At 36.4% G+C, this 17,951-nt stretch overlaps 1 protein-coding gene across 6 annotated transcripts in view; it reads right to left on the bottom strand.

Annotated features, from left to right (window-relative positions):
• KCNH5 (potassium voltage-gated channel subfamily H member 5) overlaps positions 1-17,951 on the bottom strand; it is a 388,790-nt gene that overhangs the window by 292,298 nt on the left and 78,541 nt on the right. For all 6 annotated transcript variants that reach the window (XM_006068056.4, XM_044924885.2, XM_044924884.2 and 3 more), the window contains one exon: positions 1,111-1,537. In XM_006068056.4, the coding sequence (XP_006068118.1) occupies positions 1,111-1,537 (427 nt within the window). The remainder of the gene's footprint in view (positions 1-1,110; positions 1,538-17,951) is intronic.

Below are 17,951 nucleotides of genomic sequence, written 5' to 3'. Positions count from 1 at the left end.
ACATTCCTAGACTCTAACATTTTTCCCATTAATGTCAAAATATAAAATTGTATAACATGGAATTTCAAAAAGGATGGCTTAGACCAAAAACAATTAACATGACCCAGAGGCTACATAGTAACACTAATTATAACTTCAGTCCTGAGGTTACTCCAGGTCTCAGAACTAGGCTTGGATAAATCATCCAAGTCAGTGTGACACATGGTGTATATGGTGGTGAAGTCTCCCTCAAAATCTCCTTTTTCAACAGCTTCTTTTGTATATATTTCCTTAACATTCTGATCTCCTGTATTGTCCAATCTCAGTCTGATGGTGGTGAGAGAATACCTGGTTCTTCACTCCTGTAGAGAAGCATCCTACTCCCAAGAACATTGTCAAGTCATTTGGTACTCAGGTCTGCATGCCTCATCCTAGACACGTTCATCATTGCTGGATGCTCAGACAATTACTAATCCTTTCATTCTCTCAACCTGGCATATATTCCACCTGCTGCCGCTAAGTCACGTCAGTTGTGCCCGACTCTGTGCGACCCCATAGACGGCAGCCCACCAGGCTCCCCCGTCCCTGGGATTCTCCAGGCAAGAACACTGGAGTGGGTTGCCATTTCCTTCTCCTAGAATTCTGTAATGGAGACTAGATTTATAAACACTTTTACTAGCCTAAATTGTAAAAACCTACACAAGACTATTAACTAAAACATTTTATAAACAGGCTATCTCACATCACATCCTGTCTACTTTTCAGAATTTAATGCATTGTCAACAAAACCTATGGAATATGCCAGACACTGTCTTTCTTGATGTTGCTCTTTCTTTGGAAATAGCTCTGCTGGGAACAATGCTATAAACAGAATTAAATAAAAGAAATACCATTCAGATTTTTTTATCACTCCATTCATACTGTTTTTCATGTGCTAATACATTCTAAAGAGTAAAATATATCAGTTTGCATTTCTATTTTCTAAGGATGAATAAAAATTAAAGCAAGGTAAATGAAATGGATTGAACATTCTTCTGAAGACAAAGTAGTTTCATTTTACTCCTATCCAAGATTGGAGCTGAAGAGCTGCCGACAATAACACTTTTTTAAAAAAACAGAAAAGATACTTACAGCCAACCATCATCATGGCCACTGAAAACATCTTCTCCACATCTGTGGTAGGAGCTATGTTTCCAAATCCTATGGTTGTAAGGCTTGTCATGGTAAAGTAGAGAGAGGACACATACAGGGAATCCTTGCTGGGTCCTCCTTCCCATATCCCTGCACTGGTATTGTATCGATACGGAGTCCCAATGCTCAAGGCCAGCTGGTAGAGCCAACTGTCTATTTGGATGGTGTTCGTGACTTCGTCAATGACCTCGTAGTCCCCAATGCTGTACCATATGCAGGCCAGCCAGTGAGCAACTAGTCCAAACACACAAACCAGGAGCACAAGGACAGCTGCTCCGTACTCCAGGTAATGGTCCAATTTCCTGGCAACACGGCCCAGTCTCAAGAGACGCACCACTTTTAAAGAACTGAAGAGACTGCTGATTCCCTGAAAAAAAGATAAGAATGATACAACACTTTCAGAAAAGCAAAGGCTGGTGAAAACAAAACAATGGCTCACCTTAATGAACTCAAGCACAGTTTATATACTAAGAACATACACATACATAATGCAGCTCTGACTTTAAGCCAACAAAAAAGTTTAAATGATAGGGAAAATTTTTATATGCAGATTCCTTCCCACCAGGAAATAAGATATTTGTGAATTATTAGATTTACAAAAAAGTTTCATTAGGTAAGACCCAGTTTATTTTCATAAGGGGAATATAAATAGCACAGAGAAAAAACAAAGAAGAAAATAGCTCAGATGCAATACACAGAGTATAGAAATAGGGTGATAAATTCAGACCTTTCATTTCTTCTCCTTGTAAAATTTCCTCTACTCTGAAAGATTTTATTTTATTTCTTACTTTATAAATGCTATGAACAGCAAAACTTCTGAAAAAAAGGAATCCTAGTTTTACTGTCAGGCAAACAGGAAATATTTCTGTTTAGAAATATTTAGAAATATTATATTAGAAGAATGAGCAAATGTCACTGCTGCTTCTACCACCTCCTCCCAGTTATGAAAATCACTAAATGTGTAGAGCTGTGAAAAAGTGAGGAGTTGAACCTAGAATGGGATACCTATGAAATCCTATCATCCTCTAGCAATAGTCATAGAAAAGAATACTATAAGGGAATAGCAGCAAGAAGATTCATATTTTGTTGAGAAGCTCAAAATACCAAATAGAGCATTATCCAAATGGAAACACAGCATAGACTTTATTCAACACACCACAGACTTTATTCAGTCCATGAAGTTCCCAAAGTTACTTTTTTTGCAAAGCATGCAATAAGCCAGTCAGAAAGGTTAACGTCATTCCTGGTGCAGAAGAGGAAGACAAACCAGTGACCCAGGACCCTCTCATCTGATCATCACCTCAAGTCTCACAGAGTCCATGACTTCCCTACTGCTAATTCTGTCTCCCAGAGGGGAGACAAGGAATCTAACGTAACCTGAAAGTGAAGTTAAAGTGTCAGCTGCTCAGTTGTGTCCAACTCTTTGTGACTCCAAGGACTGTAACCCATCAGGCTCCTCTGTCCATGGAATTCTCCAGGCAAGAACACTGGAATGGATAGCCATTCCCTTCTCCAGAGGATCTTCCCAACCCAGGGATAAAACCCAGGTCTCCTGAATTGCAGGTAGATTCTTTACCTAATCTGAGCTTAATTCTGATCAACATAGAAGAACTTGCTGATAAAGTAGAACAGATGCAATATTAATGAGTCTCTAATTATAGCATTGTATAGTTACAGTGAAAAAGGTTAAGAAGGCATTTTATTATACTCTATATGATGGTATATGTTTGAAATTTTAAAAAAGAAAAATGTGAAATAGAGAGAGTGAAAACAAAGAGAAGTAGAAACAGGAGACCTAGTGGAAGCAAAAGAACAGGAGCATCCTGTCTCAGTTTTCTGTCTCAAGCTCAATATCCTTAGGCCTGGCTCTATTTAAATTCCTACTCTCAAAGGCTGTGGCATATACACAGCCTTAAATCAATTCTTATTTCACTGGAACACTTGGGGGAGGAGAGATATTGAACTTCAAACAGTTCAAAAGGGTAGCATTAATAAAATTCAGATGATGAGTGGCATCATCATCAACATGAGATGTTGAGAGGTAAGAAGATTCAAGAGAGTCTGGAAGCTCTCAAATCAAAGGAACTATGTAATTATGAACAACAAGACCAAAATAAGTATTTATCAAGCATTTCTATATGTCAGGCTATGAGTTGGGCCTTGGGGACATTAAGACAAATATGCCTTGCTTCTAATCTAAAGAAACCTATAGTCAAAATGCATGAACTCAAACAGGGTTAAATTAAAAAATAAATACAGTGCTATAGATGTTTTCTTCCACTTGGCTCCAATTTTTAAAAGAACCATGGTACTTCTATTTAAATACTACAGAGAAAATTTATTTCTACTCTAATTTTTTTTTCTAAAAACAAAGGAAAAGACACAGAAACTATATCCCCAAATCAAACTAAAAAATAGTCACAACCTTCAGCTAGACTGTAAAGAATCACGACCTACTAGAATTAAGGCCAAATGATGGAAGAACACACTCTTGGCCTCTGATGTGGGCAGATCTCTACAAGAGGAGGTGATCCACCCTGAGGACCACCTGCTCTAGACTCCAAACAATCAAAAAGCACCATTTTCTGTAGCCATGTTCAATATCATTTCAATATTACAAAATATTCGGTAAGAATTATAAAGGGTTCTATGATACCACTTCCTCCTAGATCTTAGTCAGCTCCCCGGCTGACATCTCTTGCAAAATCATTTTCTGGGGCTAGCCTTTTCCCTGCTTCTATTATGCATTAGGATTCTCAATACAATTACCCTCAACCTCTCCTGGTTGATTTACTGCCTATCCATGTTTCAACTGACTTCAATACATGAAGGATTCACAGGTTTACTTCTTAGCAAAAAACTCTTTCCCTAAGTTCCTGATACAGAAGCCAAATGCCTGCTACACATTTCCATTTAGGTATTCCATAGGTGTTCAACAGGTAAACGTCCCAAAGCGAATCTCATTTCTCCTGAATCAGTTCTTCATCTGCTTCTCTTGTGAACAGCATCACTATGAAGCCCACCCTCTTTCCTGCCACACCCAGACAGTTATCAAGTTTAGAGGATCTCAGCATTCAAACTGCTCAAAATAAATCTCAATAAATCTCTCAAAAAATGTCCCTTCTTTCCTATTTCAAGGTCATGTCTTGGTCATGGCTTCATAGTTTTCCTCCCTGTGTGACAGAAATAGGCTCTCCATCAGCCACCCCACCTCCATTCTCACTCCCTCTACCTATCTGATCACCCTGGATAGGCTAGCTTGGTATTGTTTTATATTACATATACATATGTATATGTATTCACTGAGACTCACATCCATCAAGTCAGTGATGCCATCCAGCCATCTCATCCTCTGTCGTCCCCTTCTCCTCCTGCCCCCAATCCCTCCCAGCATCAGAGTCTTTTCCAATGAGTCAACTCTTCTCATGAGGTGGCAAAAGTACTGGAGTTTCAGCTTTAGCATCATTCCTTCCAAAGAAATCCCAGGGCTGATCTCCTTCAGAATGGACTGGTTGGATCTCCTTGCAGTCCAAGGGACTCTCAAGAGTCTTCTCCAAAACCACAGTTCAAAAGCATCAATTCTTTGGCGCTCAGCCTTCTTCACAGTCCAACTCTCACATCCATACATGACCACAGGAAAAACCATAGCCTTGACTATAAAATCATGTCCCTCTCTGACCTAAAATCTTTGGTGTTAGCTCATTGCATAAAGGATTAAGTGTTTACTCCTTACTCCTTACTCTGATATGAAAAGTTCTTCAGGACCTTGCATCTGTCTATCTGGTCAGCATCGCCCCCAGCAATTCCTCCCCATGCTATCTAGGCTCACACCATGCTCAGCTATGTATAGCTCCCAGAGTGCCCATGCTGCTTCATGCCACATTATAAGTTGTTCCCTCTGCTTAAAGGACCCTTCCCTCCCACTCTCTAGGTAGCCAGGGCCTTACTTAGAGTTTATGACAAAGACTCTTTCCTCTATATGCATTTCTCTGACATCCTCCTCCCCAACCTATCATCTACATGGCCATACTCACTGTGAAAGTTAGGTATTCTTCCTTTGTGTTATTATATACTCTTTGCTCATTTATATTACAATAATAATCACAACAGTACTTTATTACAAGTCTCTGTTTGTGTGCACAACATGCCAGGAAATGCTAAATCACTTGAACAACATACCTAGTATCAATCACAAAGCTTGTTGTTGATATTATTCAGCTGCTCAGTCATGTCCAACTATTTGCGACCCCATGGACTGCAGCACACCAGGCTTCCCTGTCCACCATCTTCCAGAGCTTGCTCAAACTCATGTCCATTGAGTCATTGATGCCATCCAACCATCTCAACCTCTGTTGTCCCTTTTTCCTTCCTGCCCTCAATCTCTCCCAGCATCAGGGTCTTTTCCAATGAGTCAGCTCTTCACATCAGGTGGCCAAAGTATCGGAACTTCAGCTTCAGCATCAGTCCTTCCAATGAATATTCAGAACTGATTTCATGATTGACTGGTTTGGTCTCCTTGCAGTCCAAGGAATTCTCAAGAGTCTTCCCTAACACCACAGTTCAAAATCATCAGTTCTTAGGTACTCAGCCTTCATTATGGTCCAACTCTTACATCTGTACATGACTAGAGGAAAAACCATAGCTTTGACTATATGGACCTCTGTCAGCAAAGTAATGTCTCTGCTTTTTAATACACTGTCTAGGTTTGTCATAGCTTTTCTTTCAAGGAGCAAGCATCTGTTAATTTCATGGCTGCAGTCACCATCCACAATGATTTTGGAGCCCAAGAAAACAAAGTCTTTTACTGTTTCCATTGTTTCCCCATCTATATTGCATGAAGTGATGGGACTGGATGCCATGATCTTCCTTTTTTGAATGTTGAGTTTTAAGTTAGCTTTTTCACTCTCCTCTTTCACTTTCATCAAGAGGCTCTTTAGTTTCTCTTCACTTTCTGCCCTAAGAGTGGCATCATCTGCATATCTGAGGTTACTGATATTTCTCCTGGAAATCTTGATCCCAGCTTGTGATTCAGTCAGCCTGGCATTTCACATGATGTACTCTGCATATAAGTAAAATAAGCAGTAAGACAATCTACAGCCTTGACGCATTCCTTTCCCAATTTTGAACCAGTCTATTGTTCCATGTCCAGCTCTAAATTTTGCTTTTTGACCTGCATACAGGTTTCTCAGGAGGCAGGTAAGGTAGTCAGTTTATGCAGTTTATTCCCATCTCTTTAAGAATATTCCACAGTTTGCTGTGATCAACACAGTCAAAGCCTTTAGCATAGTCAATGAGGCAGAAGTAGATGTTTTTCTGGAATCTCTTGCTTTTTCTATGATCCAATGAATTTTGGCAATTTGATCTCTGATTCCTCTGCCTTTTTTCAATTAAACCCAGCTTGTACATCTGGAAGTTGTTGGTTCATGTACTGTTGAAGCCTAGCTTGGAGGATTTTGAGCATGACCTTGCTAGCATGTGAAATGACTGCAATTGTGCATTAGTTTCAACACTCTTTTGCATGGCCTTTCTTTGGTTTTGGAATGAAAACTCACCTTTTCCAGTCCTGTGGCCACTGCTGAGTTTTCCAAATTTGTTGGCATATTGTATTACAAAGCTTGGCATACTGTAATATGTTAAGCAATCAATATATTCAGTAATGTATGAAAAATTTTTACAACACAAGTATTTGTGAGTGTGATGAATTGAATGTGTCACGGGGCAGGGAGGCGGCATAGTTAACAATCCTATATGATAGGTATCACTACTAAAACATAGCCTAGAAAAATTAAGTACAGTAATTTGGCTAAGTTTATGTAACTGGTAAGAGGAGGAGCCAGGATTCAATTATAGACAGTCTCATCCACACTCCTTGTTCCTAACCACTTCACTATCTGACCTCATTCTAAACCTCACTATATCTAGAGCATAATATATTATTTAACTAATCACATTAGTACCCACAGTATCAGCTTAAACACAAGCATTCTCTAGAAGACTGAATCAAGAAGATTAAATAGCTTGCTTTCCTCTAATTCCCAGCCAGGCACAGCAGTGACCCCCTTAAGAGTCTGTGAAGGCCCTAGAACCCTGGAGAATCTACAGTTCTCTAACATGGACCAACTCATTTCATCCTCACAATATCAGGACTCCTATCTCCATTGTTCATAGGAGGACCCTGAAGCTCAGACAGGTTAAACAACCTGTCAAAAGTCATACAGCTAGCAAGGAATGAAAGCATCACTCAGACCTAGTCTTCAGATTCTACATGCATTTCCCATGATAGCCAACAGCAGCAGAGTCTTCCTGTCCTCAACCACAATAATCATTGCAATAATAATCTTCCTAGAAGAATATCAAGTGTATCCTCCAGGAGATCATCATAGACATTAAACACAATCTCTTCTACTGGCCTTCAAGGTCTACAAGCCCATCTCTAAACAGCTGGGTCATTTCCAACCATGACTTTGCTGAACAATAATGTTCCAGTCAAACCAAACTTTTTGCTCTCAAAAACCACCCCAAAATTTCACCTTTTAATTTGTCCACAGTATCCCTTTCATCTGCTTATTAAACCAGAAACTGTTATTCAAAATAAGTAATACAGAAATAAGGAAGTTTGCTTTATTTGGAAAGGTTTTTTTTCCAACTATATCATTCTCCATTGTTTTGCATCCAAAAAATTTACTGCAATCACTATAATCAAAATTCAAAGTTAAATGAATTTCTTTTAAAACTTGATAAAATACTTAAAACTTGAAACAATCCAAATGCCCATCTCTGGTAGAAATGATCTTAAAAATCATTGCATATTCACTCAATGAAATACTATCCAGAAATAAACATGAACAAACTAGAAGTATATGAAATAACAAGAATAAATCTAAAAAGTGTCATATTGAACAAAGGAGTATATACTGCATGATTCCATTTATAAAAGTTTAAAAACAAATGGAACTACTCTTAGGGATTAGAAGCCATTAGACGTCAAAGTGGCTTTCTTTGTTTGAGGAGGGATTGTGACTATGTAAGGCCTGAATAGGCTCTGGCAATATTCTGTTTCCTAATACGGCATTACTAGGAATTACTAGGTATGTTTGCTTTGTGAAAATCCTTCAAACTCTACTTATGATTGTAAGATTGATGGAATTTTTAAAGTATAGTATATTTAAATATCAGAAAAAATGTGTTAAGAAAAATCCATTAGTCACTGTTGTATCATTAAGGTTAACATTTCGCCACAGTACATAATCTGGATTAATGATTTCTTCCACATTATATGATTTGGAGAGAGGGGAAGAGGAGTCATATTCAACTCAATCCAAAATCAGATTTTACTTATTTTATAACTCACCCTCATAAACTTTAGATTGGGTCTCAAATTATACTTAATCCCCTGTTAGGAATTTTAATTTAACCCATGTGGTAATACTGGATACGTTGATTGTCCAAAATAAAATTACTTCCTTCTGTACTACCACCTATTTATAACAAGCTCTTGATTCTGTACTTTCGAATAGTTTTGTCTGCTCATTCATTTTCTGCTTAATTTCACTGCATGCTTTCCAATTTTTTCGGTGCCCTCATCTGTACTCCAGTGGCATTCTGCCTCTATCCCAACCTCTGAGCTCTTAGCTCACAAATCCCTGGGGTTCCACTGATGGAAGAGAATATAAACACATCAAATGCATAATAGAACACAGCAGGGCTAATGGAGAACTTTCAGTCATCAGGCTTCCTTTCTAGCCAATTTCCCTACTTGACAAGCCCCTTAAGCCATGAGAGCACAGAGAACAATATCCTGGAGATATCTCAGTGTTATTTACTCTTCAAGGTATTTTTGTGGATTCCCACATTAAAAGTACATGGGGTGTCATTAGCATAAAAATACTGTCTTGCAATGATAAATCCATTTAAGATACAACTCAATTCTCTCATCTGAGCCAAGGATAATAGATAACTCAGCTAGTATTCTTTCCTACCTTCTTTCCCCATTGCTTTATAAACAGAAAAGGAGTAATCAAAGAACTTGTCCAAGGACACATGACAATTAAGTGGGGCTGAGAGAACAGGAATACAGACTTACAATATTCAGTTGCTTGGTTTTCTACCTACATCTAACATTCTCTCACATAGGATGTGTAGTAGATTTGTTTGAGAAAAGCAGCTGCAGTCATTTCCTTCCCTGTATCTATACCCTTTAGCCACATGACATTGCAACTTCTCCCAACAAAAAATAGACTCTATTTCCACACCTTGACTTGAGTCTAGACTGGCTTTATGATCTACTTTGGCCAACAGAATGTAGTGTAAGTGACATTTGTGCCAGTTTCAAGTCTATACCTCAAGAAGCATAACCTCTAATCATGGTCTTAGAACCTATGGCCATTCTAAGTTGTCATATGAAGAATGGCAACTAGGTTTGAGGAGGATGAGAGGTCATAAGAATAGTCCTCTGAGTTATCCATATGAGCCATCCCAGATCAGCTAGCCACCAGTCATCTCAGCAGTCTATCATGGATGCATGGGTGAGCATAGTTGAAATAAGCCAAACCTAGCCAAAGCCAGCAGAATCACTCAGAACACAGACAAATGAGTTAAATAAATGGTGATAGAATTATCCATAAAGTTTCGGAGTAGTTTGTCATGCAGGGAAAAAAAAGCTAACTGACACAAATCTGAGGAAAGCATATGTATTTATGAACACATTTTTTCATATTTGTTTGACATAAAATGGGGGCAAAATAAGTACATACTTGGCATCTGGTCCCATCACTTCATGGCAAATAGATGGGGAAACAGCGGAAAAGTGACAGACTTTATTTTTGGGGTCTTCAAAATCACTGCAGATGGTAACTGCAGCCATGAAATCAAAAGACGCTTGCTCCTTGGAAGAAAAGTTATGACTAACCTAGACAGCATATTAAAAAGCAGAGACATTACTTTGCCAACAAAGGTCCATCTAGTCAAAGCTATGGTTTTTCCAGTAGTCATGTATGGATGTGAGAGTTGGACTATAAAGAAAGTTGAGTGCTGAAGAATTGATGCTTTTGAACTGTGGTGTTGGAGAAGACTCTTGAGAGTCCCTTGGACTCCAAGGAAATCCAACCAGTCCATCCTAAAGGAAATCAGTCCTGAATATTCATTGGAAGGACTGATGCTGAAGCCGAAACTCCAGTACTTTGGCCACCTGATGCAAAGAACTGATTCATTGGGAAAGATCCTGATGCTGGGAAAGATTGAAGGTGGGAGGGGAAGGAGACAACAGAGGATGAGATGGTTGGATGGCATCACCAACTCAATGGACATGAGTTTGAGTAAATTCCAGGAGTTGGTGATGGACAGGGAGGCCTGGCGTGCTACAGTCCATGGGGTCACAAGGAGTCAGACACGACTGAGTGACTGAACTGAATGGATAAAGAAGTCTCATTTTAACAGGACAGTCTCCCAAATAGATAAGATATGAATGTATAAAATAAACTTTAATATACAATTGGTAGATATTAGCTTACTTTTGTGTTGAGAAATATGTCACTATCTTGCCTTGCAAGAATTTATCATGATAAATTCAACAGAAAAATAATAGAATTCTATATCACCAAAACTACCATTTAATGGAAAAATCTGTAATCATTTTTTAAAATCCAGATGCATATCAGGCTTATCTTGGAATTTTTTTTGAAAAATACAAAGCTCAGGTATTACTTTTTTTCTCCAAAGTTCCAGATATGTTTCTAATGAGCAGCCATGTTTAAAAACAACTGGACTATATGATGATCTTCTACTTTTATCTAGCTTGTTTCACTTTTTCTATTTCATATTCAGTGCTCCCATTTCATTTAGTTTATATTTTCCAATTGCTCCATCTCTTTTTTTATGTTCTTTTGCAAGGCTTTATCAAGCATAGTAGAAAAGCTTTTGTATACATATATATAAATAGTATGTATACTATATATATTTTAGAAAACTTATGAATTTTTGCCTCACTAAAAAACTTATAATATTTTGATTCCACTTGTTTGACTTAGCATGAATAGAATGTTAGATTTCTAATTTAAACAATAGATATGGAACAAGCAACAAAGTTTTACTGTATAGCACATGGACTTATAGTCAATATTTTATAATAACCTATAATGGAAAATAATCTGAAAAATCACATATGTGTATGTATTACTGAATCTCCTTGCTGTGCACCTGAAATTTGTAAGTCAACTTTACTTCAATAAAATGTATATATTAAGAAAAAAATGATATAGGGCAGAAATCACTGCTTATGAGTAGAGGAACACAAGGCATCTTCTTCCACAGGATCTGACTTCAGAGGAGGGGACAAATCAGAAGTGAGCAAATAATACTCAACTGGCTGGTACTGAATCCATCTTACTCTGAAAATCTTAAGAACTGAAATTGTCTAGCCCCATACTTAGCTTGGACACAGAGAATTGAAACCATAATTAGCCATCTATATCTACATGACTTGGTACTATTTGTGTCTTCCTTAGTATGATCTTATTCTTCAGGACTTCTGCCCAGGCAAATAGTTTTATTATTCATTATAGGAACTACCCAAAGACTCATTAGTTCTTTAGTGGAAAGCATCAACAGTTTAAGCCCTAAGATTCTTTGAACTTTTTGCCTCAAAATCATCACCTTACTGTTTCCACCAATCCTGGACTATGGTATCATGATTCTTAAACCTTACCCAATTCTAACAAAGCCTACTCTACTAAATTTCTCCTGATTTGAAAGATCCACCTTAAATCAAACTTCCAGTTCCCAATAAATTCTCTCATTTTCTCAGAAGATACTATCAAATATCTGAGATGCTACCAAATCTTTGCAAGATAGTGTTCTCCCATCAAATGGTAAGCAGTAAACACAACTCAGCTTTGTCTTATCAATGAATTGCGTTTGTAGTTCTAGCTTTTGATGCTTTATGCCCTACATAACTTAATACCTATAATGACAATACAGGTATAACTTTCAGAGTTCCATAAGAGATAGGCTCAGAATTGTATCAGTCAGGGAACCCTTAAGCTATGGTCTCCTTGTCAAGTTATTTATAGCTCATTAAAAGGTCTTCACAGTTCAGATGAAATTTACCCATTATATATATATATATATATATATATATATATATATATATAACATGCTGCTGCTGCTGCTAAGTCGCTTCAGTCATGTCCGACTCTGTGCGACCCCATAGATGGCAGCCCACACGGCTCCCCTGTCCTGGGATTCTCCAGGCAAGAACATTGGAGTGGGTTGCCATTTCCTTCTCCAATGCATGAAAGTGAAAAGTGAAGTTGCTCAGTCGTGTCCGACTATATTTGTAAATCATATATATATCATATATTTATATATATAAAATATCATATATTTATATATATAATATCATATATATATATAATATTACTTTAAATCTAAGTAATATTGCCTAGAAACACAGATAGCATATTTCCTTCATCATTTCCCAGAGGAAGAATGGAAGACAGCTGACCAAAGGTAAAGCTGTCATGCAGGAGAAATGGTTTTTTAACCCTTTATCCACAATGTATAATAAACAAATTTCTTAAGGAAAAGACTCTGATGCTGGGAGGGATTGGGGGCAAGAGGAGAAGGGGACAACAGAGGATGAGATGGCTGGATGGCATCACTGACTCGATGGACGTGAGTCTGGGTGAACTCGGGAGTTGGTGATGGACAGGGAGGCCTGGCATGCTGTGATTCATGGGGTTGCAAAGAGTCGGACACGACTGAGTGACTGATCTGATCTGAAGGATAAAAAATTTTGTTATAAAGGTAACCATGTTCCCTGTGAGTCAGCATGTGTTATGTGAAACAAGAGATAAAATCACAGTATAAAACAAAGTAATAAAAAGACTAAATGGAGTAGGAATGAAAGTTTAGAACTTCCTTCAAAGAAGAATGAGGAAATGATGAATTCTCAGCATAGTGATAATTATTATACAAATAGTAAAGAGCAATTTCTAAGCAAGTATCCATGGTTAATTAAGGCAAAATTTTTAAGAGTTATAGTATACATATTGTAATATATTTCACCCCTCTTTGCCTTTATATCAGAATCATTTCCTAATGCTTAATAATAGGAAGTATTTACCATGAATGAAGATCAGTACACATAAAAATTTCTATTTATGTAAGCAACAAAATCAAATAAAGGAATCTCACTGCTGTCCTCTTCGCTTGTAACTTCCTATCCTCCCAAAGCTAATTTACTCAGTTAAACAGATTGTTTTGTCTCTGTAGAAAATTAATGCAAAAGAACATATTCCTGGAACATCACCAGTTTTTTCAAATATAAGAAGGATATCTATCTTTAAACCTTCTTATTACCCAAACTTGATAACATTCTATGCCACCAATCCCACTTGGAAAAGAATTTAAAAGTTCAACCTACTGCCACTCTGCTCCAATTTGAAATCTGTGGCTGATTCTCATCCATTTCCCAAATCCTTTCCCCATCTCCTCTTTCATACTGAGTTCTCTTTTATTCACACTTTTGAATAGTTTGTGCAAAAGTTTTACTCTCAAGCTAGAAGGTAGGTACATTGAGTTCAGTGACTAAGCCTTGCACATCTTTGCATTCATTTGTCCACAATGCTTTGTACTCGTAGTGGGAGATCCCAGCTTGGGGATCTAAACCCTTTGGTAACCCCTAAACATGTACTGAAAGTTGGTAGGGTAGGACATCTGACTGGAAGATTATTTATAAGAAAATTCATGAAAAGAAACTTATGAATGGAGAGTTGAGCAGAGTAGCCAAAGGATAATGCTAGATTTTCTGAGTGGAGGATTTGGGGTCACAGATAAGGTTGTGTCACAAAGATTGCCCTTGTCCCTGTCTTTTTCATTACTAACAAGAAATGGTTTATGCCTCATTCACTTCAATAGAAATATATATAGTGTGACGACTATGTTCCAGGAACTTCAAATCCAAGATATTAGGAAGATAGAATCTTTGCACTGATTCTATCAGTGCAAGAAGCATAAGGTCTATTTTTGATTCCACCAGAAATGAGTACGGGACCTAACCCTAGGTTTTCTAAAGATCTTTGTTGTACTTGACCTCTTAACATGAAGTAAAATTGAAGCATAAAAAATAGGGTCACCCATAAACCTTCCCCTGAGCATACAGATGAAAGATGAGTGTTAGTAAACCACTAATCCAATCCTCAATAAAAAAATATAAATGTTTTTATTGTTATTAGAAGCTCTGGGATTATTAGTGGGCTTTCTTAAATAAAGACCTGGTAGGTAACTAGGACTTAAAATAGCAGCTAAAATTTTTAAAGCAAGCTACTAAGAAACTAAAAAGAAAAAAAAAAAACTTAAATAGAGAAAGTCCCATGGAGAAGGTAACATCCTCCCAGAAATAATATATTTCATCATAGACAATACATGTAATAAAAAACAGCACATCCAGAAACATCTTGTACTTTTCAGAGTTAAGTAAATTTATCAGCGATAAAGAGGAATGCTATATAAATGATAAAAGGATAAATTCTCCAAGAAGGTATAACAATTCTTGTATGCATGAACCTAACAAAAACTAATAGAACTTCAAGTACAAATGAGATTAATCCACTATTGTCTTTACAGACTTCAACATCCCTCTGTCAGAGATGGTCAGATCTAACAGGCAGGAAACCAGTAAGGACATAGTGGAAGGCAATGGCACCGTCAATCAACAGTCTATTATTGACATCTTTAACTATTTTATAAAATAACAGCAAAAAAAATAAGCTGATGTGAAACATTTACCAATATAGACCATATCCTGGGCTATAAAACACACCTTAACAAAATTAAGACAATAGAAATCATACAACAGCTGCTTTGGATCACAGTGAAAATAAACTAGAAATCAATAACAAATATAACTGGAAAATACAAAAATATGTAGAAATTAAACAACATATTTATAAATAAAATATGGATCAGAGAAGAAATACCAAAAAAAAAATGTATTGAAACTGAAAATACAACTTTTTGTATTTATGGAATGTAGCAAAGCAGTACTCAGAGGAAAATTTACAGTGTAGAATGCATATATTAAAAAGTAATAAAGAAATAAAATCAATAACCTAAATTTCTAAGCTTAGCAAACTATAAAAGAAAAGCAAATTAAATCCAAAGTAATAAGAAGAAAAAAAATATTAAAATTAGAGCAAAAATCCATGAAATTAAAAGCAGGAAATCAGTAGAGAAGATCAACAAAATTTTAAAAGCTTTTTCTTTGAAAGCATCAATAAAATTGTAAAACCTCTAGCCACACTAACCAAGAAAAAAAGAGGACATAATTACTAACATGAGAAATGAAAGAGAGGACATCACTACAGATGCTATAGACAATTAAAGTATAACAATTGCAATAATAATAACTACAACAATAATAGAACAATATGAACAACTCTGTGCCCATAAATTTGATAATCTAAATGAAATGGATCAATTCCTTGAAAGATACAATCTACCAAAACTCAAATATACATACAAAAATAATTATTTGAAGAGAACTATATCTATTAAACAAATTGAGTTGATAATTAATAATCTTCCAAAACACATAGCCCCATAGCCAGATTAACATGTGAGTGAATTCTACCAAATAGTTAAGTAAAAAATTATACCAGTTCTCTACAGTCTCTTCCAGAAAAGAAGCAGAAACAATACTTTCTAACCCAGTTTTAAGAGGCCAGCTTTACTCAAATACCAATACTCAAATACACAAATACAGTATGAGAAAAGAACACTACAAATGAATATCTCTAATACATAGATGCAGAAATCTCAACAAAACACTAGCAAATCAAATCCAACAATATATAGAAATAATCATACAGTATGGCCAAGTAAGATTTATCCTAGGTATGCATGGCTGGTTCAACAATCAAAAATCAATTAATGTAATCAATAACATCACAGACTAAAGAAGAAAAAGTCACATGTTTATATCAACAGATGCAGAAAAGGCATTTGACAAAATGCAGCAATTATTCATCATTAAAAAAAGTCTTGAAGAGCTAGCTACAGAGAAGAATTTCTCAACTTGAAAAAGAACATCTACAAAACCCTACAGATTATATCATACCGTTAAAAAGAAAAAAAGGAAATAACAGGTATACAGATTAGGAAGGGAAAAAAATATCTTTCTTTAGAGATGACATAATAGTCAGACACAGAAAATCCAAACTGACCTGGGAGTGGTGGGAGGGAGGAGGAGTCTGGAACTAATTAGCAATTAAAGGAAGTTTACAGGATATATGATCAATATACAAAAGCCAATCACTTTCCTATATACCAACAATGAACAAGTGGAATTTAAAATTTTAAACACAATACCCTTTATATTAGCATAAAAAACTTAGGTATAAATATAACAAAATATGTACAGGCTATATACTAGGAAACCTATGAAACTGATGAAAGAAATCAAAGAACTAAATAAATGGAGCAATAAGCCTTGTTTATGGACAGAAGCATTCAATATTGTGAAGACGTCAGTTATTCTAGACTCGATCTAAAGCTACAATGTAATCTCAATCAGAATTCCATCAAGTTGTTTTGTATATGTCAATAAATTGATTGTAAAGATTATATGAAGGAATAAAAAATGTGCAAAATAGCCAACACAGTACTGAAGGAGAACAAAGTCAGAGGACAGACACTCAATTTCAATACTTGCTATAAAGCTGTAGTAACCAAGACAGGGTGGTACTGGCGGAAAAAAAAAATGAACAAATGGATCAATGGTACAGAATAGAGAGCCTACAAACAGAACCCCATAAATACAGTCAACTTACCTTTGACAAAGGAGCAAAGGAAATACAATAAAGAAAAGATCGTTTTTCAACAAATCTTGATAGAACACATGGACAGCCAATAGAAAAAAAAATGAATCTAGTCAAAAACCTTATACCCTTCAAAAAATAAAATAAAACAGATCATAGACATAAACATAAAATATAAACTGTAAAGCTCTAAGAAGATAACATGGGAGAAAATCTAGGTGACCTTGAGTAATCATTTTTCAGATATACCACCAAAGGTACAATCCATGAAAGAAATAACAAACTTGAATTCATTAAAATTAAAAATGTTGCTCTGTGAAAGATACTATCAAAAGAATGAGAAGACAAGCCACAGACTAGAGGGAAATATTTGCAAAAGACATGTGCAAATAATAAAGGAGTATTACCCAAAATATGCAAAGAACTCTTAAAACTCAACAATAATAAAATTAACAACCCCATTAAAAATGAGCAAAAGATCTGAACAGACACCTGACAAAAGGAGATACTCAGATGGCAAATAAGCATATGAAAATATGTTCATATATCACTGTGTGTGCATGCTAAGTCACTTCCATCATGTCTGACTCTTTGTGACCCCATGGACCATAGCCCAAGCAGACTCCTCTGTCCATGGGATTCTCCAGGCAAGCATCCTGGAATGGGTTGCCATACCCTCCTTCAGGAGATCTTCCTGCCTCAGGGATCGAATCCACGTCTCTTACATCTCCTGCTCTGGCAGACAGGTTCTTTACCACTAGGACCAACTGGAAAGTCCCCTCATATATCACTAGAAAATTTCAAATTAAAACAAGATATCACAAGTCCTGGAATGGCTAAAATCAAAAACATTAATAATGCCAAAAACTGGTGAGAAGGTGAGTCAATAGGAACTGTCATTCATTGTTGGTGGAAACGCAAAATGGTGAAAACCACTTTGAAAGATAGTTTGGCAGTTTATAACAA

Source organism: Bubalus bubalis, chromosome 11 (genome assembly GCF_019923935.1).
Source record: "Bubalus bubalis isolate 160015118507 breed Murrah chromosome 11, NDDB_SH_1, whole genome shotgun sequence".
Taxonomy (NCBI): Eukaryota; Metazoa; Chordata; class Mammalia; order Artiodactyla; family Bovidae; genus Bubalus; species Bubalus bubalis.
Note: the sequence above shows the minus strand (reverse complement) of the source record. Positions and strands in the feature narration are given on the sequence as shown.